Below are 16757 nucleotides of genomic sequence, written 5' to 3' on the forward strand. Positions count from 1 at the left end.
GCTTTCTGTCTTCTTTCTGACTCGAGTTGATCTCCGTGAAATTCAGCCTCCACATGCTGTTATCAACTGGACAGATTCATTTTTGTTCTAGGAATAACTCCCAAATCATCATAATCCATATTATAGAGTATGCACAATATAACATTCCATCAATAGTCCAGTGAATTCGGTTAATATTGTGTGATTGGCCCTGTCTCATTTCAATCTTCAGTTATCAAACTCTTCAATATCCACTGCTCAGCAATGTTCCTTCAGAGAATACAAGAACATCTATTCAAAAGCCTTGTATCTTGTGCCATGCTTTTTCTCAGTACTTTTTTTTTCTGAGACGTCCACTTTGCCCCGAGCTCACCTGGTTGGGAGAGTGGGGATGAAGGGAGCTTCAGGACAGGCGCCTGTAATTCCTGGCTGTCGTATCTGCACTGCCAGATGGCAGGCTGGTTTTCCGGTGCCTGGAGAGCCCGGTGCACTACACTTCTCCAGGGGAGAGGAACAGGAGGGCCAGACTGTGGTACAGATGGTCTAGTCCACTCTCTGCTCTAGGCTCAGTAGAGGCCAGGTGAAGTAGGGAATGAGAGAAGGAAGTAACCCAGGTGAGGTAAGCCCTCAAGTATCAAACAGAAGGTCATCTGATTGCTTCAAGGCAGTAGGTGGTCTGAAGATTTTTTTTTTCCTGAATTTTTGTGTTATATCTTAAAGAAACCATGTCGAGTGGGAGGTCTGGAAAAGTGACAGTGCAGTATTAGGAAATTTGATGTGAATGAATCTGTTGGTATACAAATACAAAGCCTCACCTGCCAGTGACTTTGCCTACATGTTGCAGCATTTTAATATATTTTTGGTGCGTCCATTTTTATTCAAATTCTGTTTCTAGTCAGACAATTCCCAAATGCTTTATTCTGGCTGCAAGAACTCCCTAAAACTCCTTACAGACAATAATCCAAGCTCAGGTAATGGATCCTGAGACTTGAGTTTGAGTTTTAAACTTGCAAATCAACCTAATTCTTGATGAGTGATCCAAAAGGTCAAGTGTATTATAAGACTTTGCTCTTTTATACACACAAAGCCTCCGTAAACAGCTGGTGCAGAGTCAGTTACTCCGCCTGTTTACCGCATAGACTAAAGCAATGACCAGCTGTTTGGTCTGTGAAGTAGCCTACACACAGATGACTCATCTACTAGCATAATGCAGAGTGGTTCTGGTTTGTCCTATTGTTTTAGTTTGAATGGGACTATCATTCGGCCATCCTAGAAAAGATTCACCTCAATGACCTGCTTCTCCTCCATAAATGGAAGACTGCTGCGTAATGGTTTAACTCAGAATGCGCCAAGCTCATGTCCTTAAAGGAGGCAGATCTACAAGAAGTTGTATTTTCTTTCCTCTGATACCACAAAATCAGTGCATGAATGTTGTGCTAATTGGCTGATAAGATCAGTTAGATGATAAATGGCTGCTGAAGAGCAGCTTGACATTTTTTGACACATATGTAGAGCAGTATGCTGTCAAACCTGGAACAAGTAGCTGTACTTGACACGTTGTAGTCAGGAGTCTGAAAGAATAAAAAACAAAGCAGATGTGATGGTGAAACAAAATGTTTGGCAGGAAGGAAAACTCCAATTTAATTTGTAATCTTAGCAGACTGAAGCACACAGATATGCAGCAATACGATCACAGGTTATTTGTTTAATTGGCAGATGATAGGTTTTCTTTTGAGAAAAGAAAGGATGATGCTTATTGGGCTACTGTGTCAAACTGAAAGTTTCAGCATTCTTTTTTTTTCCCTGAGTCTGCTTGTCCTTGGGAACAAACCCCAAGCCGGTTGACTCTATGGACTGTTAAATGACCCTGATTGCTGCTCAGCAATTATCTTCAGCAGCATCTATTCACTAATGGACTAGTGAAAGCATTAACATCCCTGTGTGCCAATCGCTAATTGACAATGTCCAATTGCTTTTCCAGAGCAGGATCGTAATGCTCAGTGTGGCATGGAGGAGCGAGGTTGTTAAATTCAGGCCATTGGATAGTAACTAAGCTGGATAAATACATAGTATTGAACAAGTATGGCATGTAACACAGCAACCATTGACTCCTGCTTTTCTTTCCCTGACTGTTGGCTGTTTTAACCATTATTTAGCCATTGGCTGTATGCCTCCTCCTGTACTTTCTTCTCAATCTATCCCCCAATTTCATAAGTACTACCTGGCCTCCTGCCATGTTACAGATAGGGGGACCAGAAGGCTCAGGAATGAGTTAACTCTCTTTTCCAGCACCCCTGATATCCAGAGCTTTTTTTTTTTTCTTTTTCTAGCACTTTCTGAAGGATTTCCACCCCTGCTGAGTGCTCTTCCCTTGGTCCTGTTTGGGACAAATGCTTGCCTGAGGGAGCAGGATGGTTTTGACGCACCTTCTGTTGTTTCCATGTACGAGAATGTTATAAAGGATGGCTGCTCTCAGTCAGATGGATGGAAATGGTTCACTGATTCCATCAACAATCCTGTCTCATTGAGTGAACCAATCAAAATTCAAGGCATTTCTTAGCCCTGTAAAGGAACTTCCTTACCTCAGTCCCTGAATGCTAATATACCAGGATCGCTTTCTTCATAGTGGCTTTGGAGGAGCCAATTTAGGACCTCACGTATTGTCTGTAGTTAACTCTTTTGTGCTGTAATTCTGTGCTACTTTACCATGTTTTAAAAACCTCATTCTTGTTCCAAGAGGCTACTCAGTGCTTTGGATGTTAATGTCACTGGTTGAGTAATGGTTGTTCTTAGTAAGGAATATTCCAAATTGTGTTTTTATTCCAAGTCTTTTTGAGGCCCAAAATTAAAACCACCACCCAGCAAGTCAGTTTTTCAGAGTTGTGGTGGTTCAGTGGTCTGAGAGTTCAAATACCAGCACTTCCAAGCTGTGCCTGTAGGGCCTATGAAAACGTCTTGAACCATGTGTTAAGTGCTCCAGAGGTGCTGTACCATGCCTGACACTGCCATTCTTTATCCTGGTCAGGGACACTGTGAATCTGTAGCCTGTCCTGGAAACATTGGGTTGAAGGTGGGAATATGGAACTGTGGACATGTAACCCTGAGATGGAAAGGCTTCCTGCTGTGCCACTGCACCTCCACTCATACACATGTATTATGAAAAAAAAAGAAAGAAAAAGGCTATTTTTATATTTTTGTCTTATGACAGAGTTAGGTATTGAACATTATTCTAAAGTCTAATATTTAAACACTGGATTTGGTTTTGGGGTATTTTTGCAAGTGCAGCTGTAGCAATTGCCTTCTAGAAAGAGGAATTGTCTAGTATGTGTGTGTTTACAGCCTTCATATTTTAGCCATAGTTTTCCTTTCACCGATATGATGAAATTGAGACTCCTCTTGTTTCTGCTTTCTCGCTTTGTGGTCTTTAGGTTTCGGTTTGGCCGGTTTGTCGATTATTCCTAATTTTTCTCTCAGCATTATAAATTCGTTGTCTTCTCTGTACACATTGTGGTTTAATCTAAACACATTCCATCCTGTTATTAGAAATGGATATGCAATGGACAGTTGGTCCCATTTTTCTATAAACTACTCTCGTTTGATAATATTTTTGTAGCCCATCATCTTGAATAATTAATATCAAATCAAGTCGATAGTGCAGTTGTCTTGTGTTTGTAAAAGAAAGGCATATGGGAACTGCATCACACTGGAGGGGGGTGGGTTGTAGGGATATTTGAACATGCAGACTGCATCCCAATTAACCATTTTAATGTTTTAATGATTAATCAAGCAGATTGTTAACCATTTTTAATCTCATACCTTGGTGTCTGCAGGAAAGGTGGTTTCCATAGTAACCATTTTGATTATGGAAATTGGTGGGGGTAAAAGATTTGATGATATTCTGTCAGCTTGGGTTAATTTTTGCACGGAATGGTACAGGCAGATACACATGCATGTAAACCCAAGCACACACACACACACACACGCACATACACTTCCTGTCCTTTTGTTCCTCTTCTCTGGTGGTTTCTTTTGCTCTGACAGCTGCTCTGTAATGGGACCTTGTCCCTTACCACTTCTTCATTCTGATGCTCATTGGCATACTGAGAGGTGGCATGACAACACGCAGTCGCTCCCTTCCTTCCTTCACCCTCCCTCTTCTACCTCCCCCTACTCATTTCTCTCCATCTGTATCGTGCCATATGATCCCCAAGATGGTTTTCGATCACAAATGACCTCATCAATTTAAGGACACTCAGTTTGTTTTGTACATTGTGAAGCAGATAGGTCAAGCTTAGTAAGTTTATTTTAATTTGCAGTTTATTTGAGTGATTAAAAGCTGTTTTTCTTTTAAAATCCATCCGTTTTCCTTTTCACCTGCTGAAATTAAATCGCCCCAGCGTCCTCTCTTCCGTCTTTCATCGGGGGCTTAGGATTGGCATGTCCGGAACCCGAATCCAATCTTGTTGAAAAATCATATTGAGCACTGGATAAAATTGCAGTAAGGACCCTGAGGCAATGCAATGAGTATGAGACATGGCAGCCATGCAAGCTTAAATACAGCCACTAGACCAAAATGAACAGTTCTCGGAGTAAAGCCGGTTTATGTACTTTTAAGATTATTACTTGTCACACTGTATGAAATGATCCCAGTAAAATCTCACCTGACTATTCTATAACAGACTTTGTGCCATCGTGTTGTCTGTGTCGGAATATACCATAAAGATCCTCTTATGATGGACATGTGATTAAAGAAAAATTATATTCTGTTTACATGATGAATCACAGTGATTTAGACTATAGAATATATGGTTACAGAAATGGAGGTAATTCGTTTTTTTCTGTCCCTTGCCATGTTTTGTTTAAATCTTACCATTAACACTACATTATTTGTAGCTGTCCTGTGAGCTTAATCCAATAGCATCCTCCTGTTGTTGGCTTTTAGATGAATGTTGTAGACGCAAGCTGACATCATAATGATGCTCTTTTGTATTTGTTCACAGTGTCACTAAATTTTACACCAATTGGGCATTGCGTTCTGAGTTTTAAGTCCCCGGTTAAAAAAATTGGGCTGAAAATCTTTAGAATAAAGTATCTCCTATTGAAGTTGTTTCTTTAGCTATACGCATGATAAAAGCTAATCAGAGATTAACACAGTTACTCTAAAAGAGATAAAATACACAGACTCATGTAACCTGGACCTGTTCTTTACTCAACTCATTTTCCCACTCCTCTTGCATTTTGAACCCTATCTCTTTGTCTCCCAAGCAAAGCAAGCCCACTTCCTCCCTCTTCTCAATGTTCTCCCCTTCCTGTTTGCTGAGATGAATGAAGGCTTCCTCTGAGCTGCTCCAGTGACGCAAACAAGCACCAACCCCCTCTCCGGAAGAACAACTGCCCCCTTATAGATGTCCTGTTTCATTATTGTCATTATGGCTTTTGTAATATGGACTGTAAAAGTTCAAGACACAATAAAGTGGTTCAGAGTTGCACAATGCTGAGTGTTCTGTCACACCACACATGTATGTATCTATGCATATATGTAAGTACATGCAAGTACAGCTGTGCGTCAAAGCGCGGACCACACAGCAAACACATCTCTTCGGACATGTTATGTGTGTATCCTGGCATTGTGCCCTGATTCCATCATGATATGTATGGGTTAACACTGCTGAAAAGTGGCTATGATTTTCTCTGTCAACCCAGAAATTATCTTAATTTGGCGAAATCCAAAAAGAATCAATGATGTGCTCCAGATTCATCATGGCTGTCTTTTGAGTTTACTAAAATTGTAGCAGATTTCTGCTACAAAATGCCAAATGCCTCTAAATCATGGAATATATCTTTTATAATATTCCCTAACATCTCTGTTACACTGTTCCCTGATGTTTCCTGCCAAACCCACTCTCTAGAGCTGAAACTGAACTTTTTGAACTCGTCTAAAACTTTTCTATTCACCGTCTGAAAATAAAACGGCTGATCAATTTTTTATGAAATGTGAACAGAATCATGAATAAACACTGCAGCACCGAACGTTTTGGCTGGTTTGACGGAAAAAAGTGCCTTCAGTGCATAGGTGCTGACTGTGTGACAGATTGTAGAATCTGTTCTGGGTCAGCTGTGATTTTTAGATCAAGTATAAAAGCAGATGAAGCAGGCTTATTGAGGTCTTTCATTTGGAAAATTTATTTTGGTCTGTTATGCCATTCTGGTGAAAATGCCACAGATACTCACTAACCAGGTTTGATGCGTGCATCATTCATTCATTTTGAATATCTAGAACATCTGGAACACGGAGGAGCCGGAGTCTATCCCAGGAACACTGGGAGCAAGGCTGGAACACAAGACCCTGGTTGGGATACCAGTCCATTGTGTAGGGACCACACACATACACATTCACACCTAGCATAACCAGTTCTCCTACTGGCAGGTTTTTGGAAGGTCTGAGGCAGAGGGAGGACATGTGAAATACCTGACAGACCGTAACCTGAGCTCAGGATTGAAGCAGGGATTCCTGTAGCTGTGAAGCATCAGTTCTACCTGCTGCACCACCCTGCTGCTTGCTTGCTGTTTCCCTGCCAGTCTATAAGCCTATTACAAGCCTAAAATGGCACCAAATTTTCTGAATTTGGAGATCCTTCTCATCACTATCTCTAGCATGCTTGCATGGCTTCTCGCCCAGAGTCTGGAACCCTGAGCCTGGAGAACATAATGTAACATGACAGATTTTGGGCGCGGTCTTCTAGGCCAGCCGGTGATAAAACTGGTGGAGTGACAGCTGGGGGTGATGAGGGGTGGGGGCTGAGAGTGGCTGAGTAGAGGAAACACTGTCAGGTTGTTGCACGGTAGGCTGATTCGGAGAGCACTTAATATCAGGATCTGTGCTGTAGATAGTAGAAATTACCTGTTGCTAATGTTGGTGAATGTGATGTTGTCTCTTCAAAAGAGAAGAGCGATATAATATATTATTTTTAATCCCACTATATCTTTCAGTCTGGTTCCTCTCAAGCTTTTGGCATGTTGTTGCAGGGAGTTTTTTCATTTCCACTGTTACCTCTGACTTCTTTATGATTTGAATATAGAACAGAGAACATGGGCAATACATGGCAGGGTTCTGAATATAGAATTTTTTTTTTTTTTGTCAGAACATGGCACCAAAGGCTTTGAACCAAGAACAAAGCTTCATTTTGTACCTAGAACATGAATCATATGTAGTTTTTAAACATTAAAATGTGGGCAGTACATGGCACCAAAGTTTCTGAACCTAGAACAAAGTAGGATTCAGTAACTAGAACATGGGTAGACGATGACACCAAAGTTTTAAAACACAGAATGTGGGCAATACATAGCAACAGAATTTCTACCTTTTATCAATTTAATCTGGTAAAGCTTTCTGTATTTAATTCAATTCATTACGTAGACTTTTATGCAGAGGATGCCACTGAATCTTCAGAACAGAGGAGCTAGCACTTCCCTGATGCAATTTCATCTTATAGTGATCGAGAAAGAGGAAGAGGCTTGCAAAAGATGGCTGTTTATAGCTGCTATAAATAATCGGTTACAGGAAGTAGATTGTCTTGCAGACATTCTGCAACATAGCATGCAAGCTGCATATGTCAGTTTGTCACACTTTGACAGGAGATATGTTTTACCTAGAGCATGAGTGGCACATGACAGCAAGTTTCTTTACCTAGAACTTGGGCAGCAGTTTGGGGATAAGATCTGGAAATCAATCTTTCTGGGAAAAACACCTATAAGACATTCTCTAATCCATGAACCTGGTGCAGCTGGACATCCATGGAGTCTTAGAGGCCTGATCAGCATTGACAGATCCAGGGAAACTGGGGGATGGTGGTTTTGCTGTGAATGCAGACTTAAGGTCATGGGTCTTCACTTTCAGACAGTTCAGACAGACAGATCCATAATGTGAATACATTGTTTATGGGAATCCTCACCGTAAAGCTTGGTTAGGTCAGGATCAGTCTTATTAAAAGATTGGAAAACATATGCTTTCTTTTTATGTGATCTGCTGGAACAATGAAAATGAAAAGAAATCGTAATTTTGTGTTCCAGCTTTTGCTTCTATCTTGCAATGAGGGAGAATGAAGTATTCATCAGTTCTAGATGAATGGCCTGTTTTTTAGATTGTCGGTCAGTTTTGGGGGTCCCAGTGTGTGGCAGTCAAAACATCACTAAAAACAATAAAGTGTTTAGAATAATATTAGTAAGTAAAAAAAGATGACCAGTTAGGAGGTCGTTCAGGTAAAGGATGTATTTCACCTCATAGATGTACATTAATCCACTCCTTTTAATTTGTTAAACATTTTCTTAATCTGTATTATTTTTCACTTTATTTTTATTTATTATTAAAACATCGTTTATTGATATAGTGACAGTTTAAGTAGATTGATTTAACTTTTCAAGCAGGAAGTCTCCAGTGTCAGCACTCGGTACATTTTCTGCAATTTCAGAGTCTTCAGAACAGACGAGTTAGCACTTCCTACCTTCTCTGTCATGTAACAAGATGCACTTTCATCATATTAAAATCAAGGCGGAGGAAGAAAGAGCAGTTGGTGAAGAAATTGCTGTTTCTAACTGCTGTAAATGAGTGACTACAGGAAGTAACATTGCTTGCGGATGTTTTACAACGTTAAATGGAGCTATAACATATATTATATGAAAAGGTGTTGTTCAAAAAAATATATATTGTTGGCAAATTGTGGTGGTGTAAGAAGAATAAAACACCTACTGTTTATTAGTATAAGAATAATAAAAATAATAATCCAGTTCATGTACCATCCTGTTGAAAAAAAAAAAGTAGGGGAGGGGAGAGAGATTATATGGGTTCTGTCCTCCCAAATCCTTTTAAATGCATAATTTATTAGCTGCACCGAAATAGTTTCAGCACTGCCTTTTAGTGTAACCATGTCTTTTGGTCTCAAGTTCCTCCCACGATGACCAAAAGAGGTTTTCCATTTATGATATTTTTAGCTTTTCAGGGATTTTGCAACAGTGTCTTTTCCCAAACCCAACTTCTCTGTTGGAGAGGATTTTTTTTTTCTTCAGTTGGCTTGAGAATGATTGCACGGCCACATGGGTTTCATGACGGCATTTCTTTACTCTTTTTTTTTTTTTTTTTAATGAGACTGTGATATCTGTGGAAAATCTGAGCACATCCCCACTGTGACTGTGGGGAGACTGTATCAGACCATATCCAAGGTTCTGGTGTTGTTCAGGCTTTAACTGCTGAGCACACCACTGGTTTTAGTTGTCCTTTTGCTCGATGTTTTTGCCACAGGATTCAGCTACATCATTTCTTAAAATTTGCCAGGCAGACATGATGGCAAAATTAGACTTAACAAGTAATGCAGGGTGTATCAGATCTCACTTGGAAACTTTTCCTCTAGTATAGACCTTATACTCAAACCTGTCCCGGTTCTAGACACATACATCTAATCTTCTTTTGAGGTTTTTTAAGCTAATGATTAGAGTCCAGTTCTGACTTGTGATCACTTGACCAGACCAGAGAGCATAACAGATCCGATAGTAAATTAATTTGCCTTCCAATTTTAACACTAAGAGTTTCACTTCTCATCCTCCTACAAACACTTCTTCTTTAACGAAAGCAAATCCAACAAGTAGCCTAAATCCAACTGTGACATGCCAGCTGCTTGATTTGTTACGCCATATCAAGCTGGCGTGTCAGCATGGCGAGTTCGTCTGTCGTTTATAGAAATTACAGGATATTTCAGAAAGACCTCGTGAGCATCTTCGGGCATTACGATGAGACACTGACTCATTTCCTGGTTGGGTAAATTATACAGCAAGCGGCAAATTATGTGTGACAGGTGTTGACAAAGCACGCAAGCCAACAGGCCGGCCTAGTCATTATCTCGCTGTAACTGAGAAATTACGGCCTGTTTTCCTTTCGTGTGCCGACCCTTTAATATCATTTCTTCAAGAATGTCACAATAGTGCCATAGCCAATAGGGAAAACACTGTGTCAAGCAAATGCTGCTGATTTCTGAAATGTGTGTTGGCATGCTGAGAAAACGTGTGTGTGTGTGTGTGTGAAGGATGTTAGCATTAACACTGGAGTCCATTTAGCTGGAATTGAAATGCATATTACTACATTTGGGTCTGTATTTAAGCCAAAATACGTTCAATAGATTTCTATTGACGAGGCTTAACCTTTTTAAAATTGATTCCGATGTTATTCATGTCACTATCTGCCTTCAATCAGCAACACTTTTGAAAGACTCTTAATCTTAACCTGCTTATTAAAGCTGAAGAAAGAAACCTGTCAAACTGTGGTCTAAAGACTGTTTGATTGAGGTAAACACTAACAACGGTACTGAGCATATCCGCTACTAAAACATTTCCTGTGGCGCTGTCTTTAAACATAAAGCTGTCAAAACTGTTAGTGATTTAGCTCGTACTTGTGAATTTCCTCACCAGCTAAATAAATGTGACACAAAAGCAAAAAAAGAACAGGTATATGATTATCATTATGATGTCCTTTGAATGAGAGACAATGGGAAATGTTGTTTTTTTTTTTTTTTTCGTAATGCTGGTAGAGTCTGTATTCTGTGTTGTAATGTTGGAGCAAGTCAAACCTGAGGTAAACTCTACTCATTTTACACAAACAACAGCTAGCAAGGAAGGAGAAGTTATGAGTGCATGGCTTTGTTTGGCTAATGAATGCAAAGCAAAATGTTTTACTTTTGACAACAACTAAACAACATGGTCCTAATTATAATTTGGACATCTTGTTTTAAATCAAGCTGACAGTCTTCGTATGATTCTTCTTTAGTGATTTAAACGATGCTGATGAATGATAATGATGACCATATGTGTTGTAGGCAGCTATGTCACTTTCTGCTTTCATGAATATTGGTTTTATAACATAGCAGCAGAGTGTGAGGTCACTAAAGAGAGGCATAACCTCAACCTCAGACTTCTTTCCTGGGCTGTTGTGTTTTAAGTGTGTGTGTGTGTGAGAGAGAGAGAGACAGACAGACAGACAGAGAGTGTGAGAGAGGTCAGAGACGGTGAAAATCCCACTTCTCTTTGGTGACACAGTGGAACTGCCACTCTCAGCTTAAAACACAATAGAGCCGACAGAACAGGCTATCTGTGCTTTCACTCGACTTCCACACTCTGCTCTGCTGTGACATGGGACAGCGCGATGATGGACACCAAAGTCATCAGGTTTCTCTATAGCAGAAAATGCAAAGGTAAACCTAAATCATTTAATAAGGCTGTCTTGAATGTCAGGTTCATGTTTTCTTCTCTCATGCAGTTTCATTTCATTTGACATTTTAATAACTGGATTTTTTTTTGATCAATGGTGCGCATTCATTAGAAATGAATCCTGCTTCCTGGTTTACAGGTGTCGTGTTTTCCCCGAATTCCCTTAATTGTGCTGAGGAGTTACAGTGTGTGATTTCTGCAACAGTTGCAGCGTCTCCACTGCTCGTTTTTATAGACTCGTCAGATTATAACAGTTTCCTTTCTTAATAGCGGTGTAATGGGGGTTTTAGTTGTACAGCAACTTGAGCCGTCTACCAAGCTCTCGGGAGTTTATGAAAACGGCATAATTCAGCGTTTTAGATGTCCGGCAGTTTGTAAGTGGAGTAAATTAATTTGAGGCCATGTTTCAGTGCTCTGTGGGTATGAGATGAGAGAGAGAGAGAGAGAGAGAGAGAGAGAGAGAACAAAAATGAATGTGAATTGAACGGTCACAAGCTGGGATAAAAGGAGACAGACGAATATGAGAGAAATGTACAGTACACGTAATTCTCCGTTTAATACCATAGTCATGTTGAATGCACAATCCTGATTGGTCAAAGTGCGGTTGATGGATTTTCTATCGCAGCACAGCTCTGATCGCCGTTTACCTTAATTCTCTTGTTCTTATACAGTTGTTGGTTCTATGGTAGCAAATTAAACGGCATCCTGTATCATGGATGCTTCATATAAACAGATGAAAAATAACTCTGTTAAGGTTTTTAGACACGAGTATCTTTTAATATGCTGGGGTTTACATTTTCTCTAGCATGAAAAGCTGCATTGTTTTTGGTCTTATAAACTTTAGGAGATGAAAAAAGGTGATAAAAGTTGTTATAGCTGTTGTAAGTGATACTAGATGTTAGGTTGTTTTTCGACATTCTACACCAGAGTACAACATTGTTTAGTTAATTTTAACAATAAATGAATAGCAAACATTGATTTTGTGTGATATGGCTTTATCACCAGAGAGAAGTTATTGGGAGATGGTATGATGGAAGACTATAGCTGCTTGGAAAATACTTTCATAGTTATTGCTCTTTTGAGTTGAACTGTTGTAGCCTCACTAATTAAGCTTACTTGAAACTAAAACTTGGGTTTGTTAATGAATAAACAAACGGTTCATCCACCTGTACACTGCTCATGCGTAAATAAAACACTTGTTCGGTGATTATGGTTGCACCTTTACTGGAAACATATAATTTACAACCTTTTTTGTGTTCAGCAGCCAACACTACATTCCAGGGTGGGTTAGGTGATGAAATGTTGATAAAGAGACGAGATAAACGCGAGTTCCTTCTGAATGTTGTTATAACCTGAATGTTAACTCTGTATAGCTGCTGAGGCTGCTGTTGAATTGCAGAAGCTTGATTATGATAATGCATTAAATCCTGATGCATGACATGTCCCAACTTGAAGGAATGCCACAAAGGAATTAACTGTAAACCTCTCTTTCCAACTTTGGCAGAGATCCGGGCTCAGCTGGTAGAACAGCTCAAATGTCTGGACCAGCAATGCGAGCTCCGGGTGCAGCTCCTCCAGGACCTGCAGGACTTCTTCCGCAAGAAGGCCGAGATCGAGATGGACTACTCGCGCAATCTGGAGAAGCTGGCTGAGAGGTTCCTGGCCAAGACGCGCAGCACCAAGGACCACCAGTTCAAGTAAGAACCCATTTGGAGAGATCTGCTTCCAAGAGCTGACCCATTTACATCTCTTTCAAACCTGAGTAGATCTACATAAGTGCTTGTAGACACCTTGAACAATCCTACCTGTATGTTCTTGTTGAACATCCCATCCCAGGTTTAGTCCTGCTTTGCTGTTATAATAAGCTCCACTCTTCTGGAAAGGCTTCCCACTACATTTTGGAGTGTGTCTGTGTGGATTTGCAATGGATTTGTGGTGAGGTCAGGAACTGATGTTGGGTGAAGAGGTCTGGTGTGTAGTCTGCGTTCCAGTTCATCTCAAAGGTGTTCAGTGTGGTTAAAGTCAGGGCTCTGTGCAGGATGCTCAGGTTTTTATGAAGCAGGCATTATGCAAAGGTGCATTGTCATGCTGGAACGGGTTTGGGCTTCTTTCTTCCAGAAGAACCTTCTAGATACACATCTAGGCGCATCCTTCAGAATCCTCTTGTATCAATATTTTTAGTAGGTAAAAACATAAGCAGAGAACTTTAGCTGATTAATGTTTGATTAATGATGATGAAGTCAGTCATGTGAGCTAGCTACATTTCACACCTGCTGAATTTGATTTTTAAGATCTGGTAATGTCTGATCAATGTCAAAAAGGCCATCGTTGCAATAAAAACCTGAAAAACAAAATTTTGTATAGTCCAAAATGCTACAAGCAAGTTAAGATTGTTGGCAGGAAATTACAAAAGAAGCCACAGTCTCTCTGGGTCATCTGTCTCATGCAAATGAGTTTTTCCACCCTTTTATGAAAGGTCTATTTTTTGAGTAAAGAAAGCATGTGGGAGTACAGGAGTACACCTACTTTTTTTTGTTGTTTTTGTCTTTTTTATATTCATAACAGATGCCGTTACTTGTAACGCACTGCTTTTCCTGTAAGTAGGTGTGACTGGAGTTTAACCACAGACTTGGCTCTTTTCGTTTTAGCAAAGGGGGCATTCCAGCTCCTGACTGTTTCGCCTCTGGCAGATTTCAGACAGGAGATGATATCAAATGGATCAAACTTTCTGTTCTCGTTTCTGAGTTTTCAGTATTTCACTTCTTTGTTTTTTTTTTTTACCCCTGCTCCTCCTTTTCACTGTGTGCTGTTGTCTGTTTGTTCTGTATTTCTGTCTGTGTTTTGTCGCTTGCTTTATTTACTATGCAGTTCTCTACAAGCTTTTCCTCACTTGATTTAATTGCTAATCATCTAAAATCAACAAAATCAACCAATCAAAAATAGAATGTTTTTAGTTCAGCCAGGGACTTATTCTCTCTGATCTCTGTTGTAAAATTCCTGCAGAATTGCACTTGTAAATACCCTGAGGTGGACCTTCAAAGTTCAAACTGAGAGATGTTTAAATAGCTCCACCAGTAAGCTGCCAAGTTGAGGCCTATTTTTAAAACATTGTTATATTTCTATGATGATGATAATCTGTGCAGATCAGAAGTTCTTCATTGTTACCCCCTTTAGTTCAGTTCATGGAATTTCCCTTCTACATCCCTTTCACTTTTTATTTCTCACTATATGGTTCGGCAAATTCTTCTTATCCCCTCTCGTATTCTTCTTTTATTTCTCTCCATTCTTCACGGATACTCCACAAAGACTCTTTGCCAAGGGCAGGCTGATCCCTCTGACCCACATTAAGTGTGAATTTCTGCTGTGTTCTTGCCCTATCCCTTGTACCCCTTTCTCCTCACACGTTCAGAACCGCAGGAATCCAGCTCCAACATCTGCCGGCATTCACAGTGAAAGCAGCATCTGCTAAGAGCATGGTGCCATGAAGGAATGCAAGGCATTTTCCAGGCTTGCTGTCAGTCAGGAGGCCCTGGCCCCCTGGCAGGAAGGATTCTGGGTAGAGGGTGATGATTCCCCTGAGACCTCTGGCATGCTGGCTATGTGCTGAAGGGCCGAATGGCTGAGCTGATGGTTGGACTGCACACGGAGCAGCTGGGCAGAACGAGGCTTAACTGCGCTGTGTGAAGAATGTCCACAAAGTGTGTGTGTGGTGGTAGAGCCCTGGTATGGGGCACCATTGATGAGGACATTTTGTGTATTATGACATACAACAGCTTCTCATGTCATGCTGTCTTACAAGTTACACTTATGTGATGTATTGTGCAGAAATGTTTATGAAAAATTACAAAGCCCTGAGCCTTTTCATACGAGCCATTAAACATCACAGTGGAGTGTGACATGACAAAGAAATTTAATGCTGAACATGTGCAGAAGAAAAACAGCCACAAATTCACAAAAGAAAATGAGCGAGCTGTGGCAAGGCAAAAACAGACGAGCTAATTCACTGTTATTAAACGGGTTTGCTACAATTTCAAGCCTAAATTCATCCCAAACAACCTGACACTAGCTCCAAAAGAGCTAGGGAGACGCATCGGTCATCATTTTCTCAGCCATTGTGTTGGGGGAAAATAGATGACTGGGGTGAACGCGCATTTCTGATGTGTGGAGTTGTGAAGGAGAATCTTACAACATTTGTTGAACAGCTCTGCCCCTGTGGATAAGCTGCAACTCAAACCTTTTCTTATAAAAGAGCAAGTCAGGTAAGGAGTAGGGGGTTTTCTCCAACGGGGAAATTACAGAAGGGAATCAGCTTGTCTTACTTACTCAAAATCTGCTTGTCTCTTGCTTCCTGATTTGTTCACTCATTTTCCTGCTTCCTTTTTAAATTCTCAGAAGCTGTTTGGTAAGATCTTATTTTTGGATGTAAAATCTGAAGAAAATTTGAAAGTTACACCATTTCTCCTCCCGTTAATTCCTCACATGTCCATCTCAATTACGCCCCGCAGATGCCTGTAGGGACAGACAGAAAGAAAGTTAAGAAAGAGGAAGGAGGAAGAGTGAAGGCTCTGTTTCAGTGAATGTGATTGGTCTCGTGAAACTAGCACAAAGAGGAAGAGCTTCCTCGTCAACTGAGGAGTGATGTGTGTCACATGGTCATTAGCTCTGTTTAACGATCCTAGCTGTTACTGCAGGGCAGATGTCAAACTATTCTAGAGCTGAGAGTGAGTAGTGATGAGAGAACCTCTGTGTGTGTGTGTGTCTGTTTTGGGTGAATGCTAGCTGCTTGCACAGTAAATGTTAATGCACCACATTGAATTAGAACTAGAGCTTTGAATACTTCAGAATCCATCACACAAAGGAATATTCTTCAGAGTCGATTATTCGTTCACAGAAATGTTTGAAAAAATGACTGGAGATCATTATAATAAATTGTGTTAGCAATCTGGCACATTTCCACCAACCACTACATGGTTAGCAAGACTAGCCTAATGTTTACACATAGCAATCCAGCTTCTGTAGCTTGATTGAAATGTTTATTATTATTATTATTATTATTATTATTATTATTATTCCCAAACCTATAACAGATGCCTCTGGTCGTTTTTTGCTTCTTTTTTTTTTTTTACTGTGGAATTTGTTCCATTAAACCAGTACAATGAAAAGGGGAGTGTAGATCTAGGAAACATTTGCTACAGGATTTGGTATTGATAGTTCTGGCCAAGTTTTAGATTTCCCCAACCCTGCTCTTTGAGGTTTTCAACATTCTCAGCCCTTCTTATTGATGTTATTGATATTCCCAGCCCTGCTTTTAAGGTTTTTCACCATTCTCAGCCCTGAATTTTCCAGATTTTTGATCATCTCAACCTTGTTTATGGAGATTTTTTTTAGACTCCCTGCTTCATGTGTTTCCTGGCTCACAGTTAAAGGAAGACACTAAATAGTTCCACTGTAGTGGCTCATAGCATCACTTTACTCTTCCTGCTACATCCCATGTAAGCCTGCTTTTTGGATTCAAGGCTGTGTGTCAG

At 40.2% G+C, this 16757-nt stretch overlaps 1 protein-coding gene across 3 annotated transcripts in view; it reads left to right on the forward strand.

Moving 5' to 3' along the window:
- srgap2 (SLIT-ROBO Rho GTPase activating protein 2) overlaps positions 1-16757 on the forward strand; it is a 98270-nt gene that overhangs the window by 34548 nt on the left and 46965 nt on the right. For 2 of the 3 annotated variants that reach the window (XM_058373369.1, XM_058373368.1), the window contains one exon: positions 12734-12926. In XM_058373369.1, coding sequence (XP_058229352.1) covers positions 12734-12926 — 193 coding nt within the window. Of the gene's footprint in view, positions 1-11007; positions 11214-12733; positions 12927-16757 lie in introns of those variants that run through there. The other variant, XM_058373370.1, reaches the window with a different exon arrangement.

The sequence above is a fragment of the Hemibagrus wyckioides genome, linkage group LG21 (genome assembly GCF_019097595.1).
Source record: "Hemibagrus wyckioides isolate EC202008001 linkage group LG21, SWU_Hwy_1.0, whole genome shotgun sequence".
NCBI classification, from domain to species: domain Eukaryota; kingdom Metazoa; phylum Chordata; class Actinopteri; order Siluriformes; family Bagridae; genus Hemibagrus; species Hemibagrus wyckioides.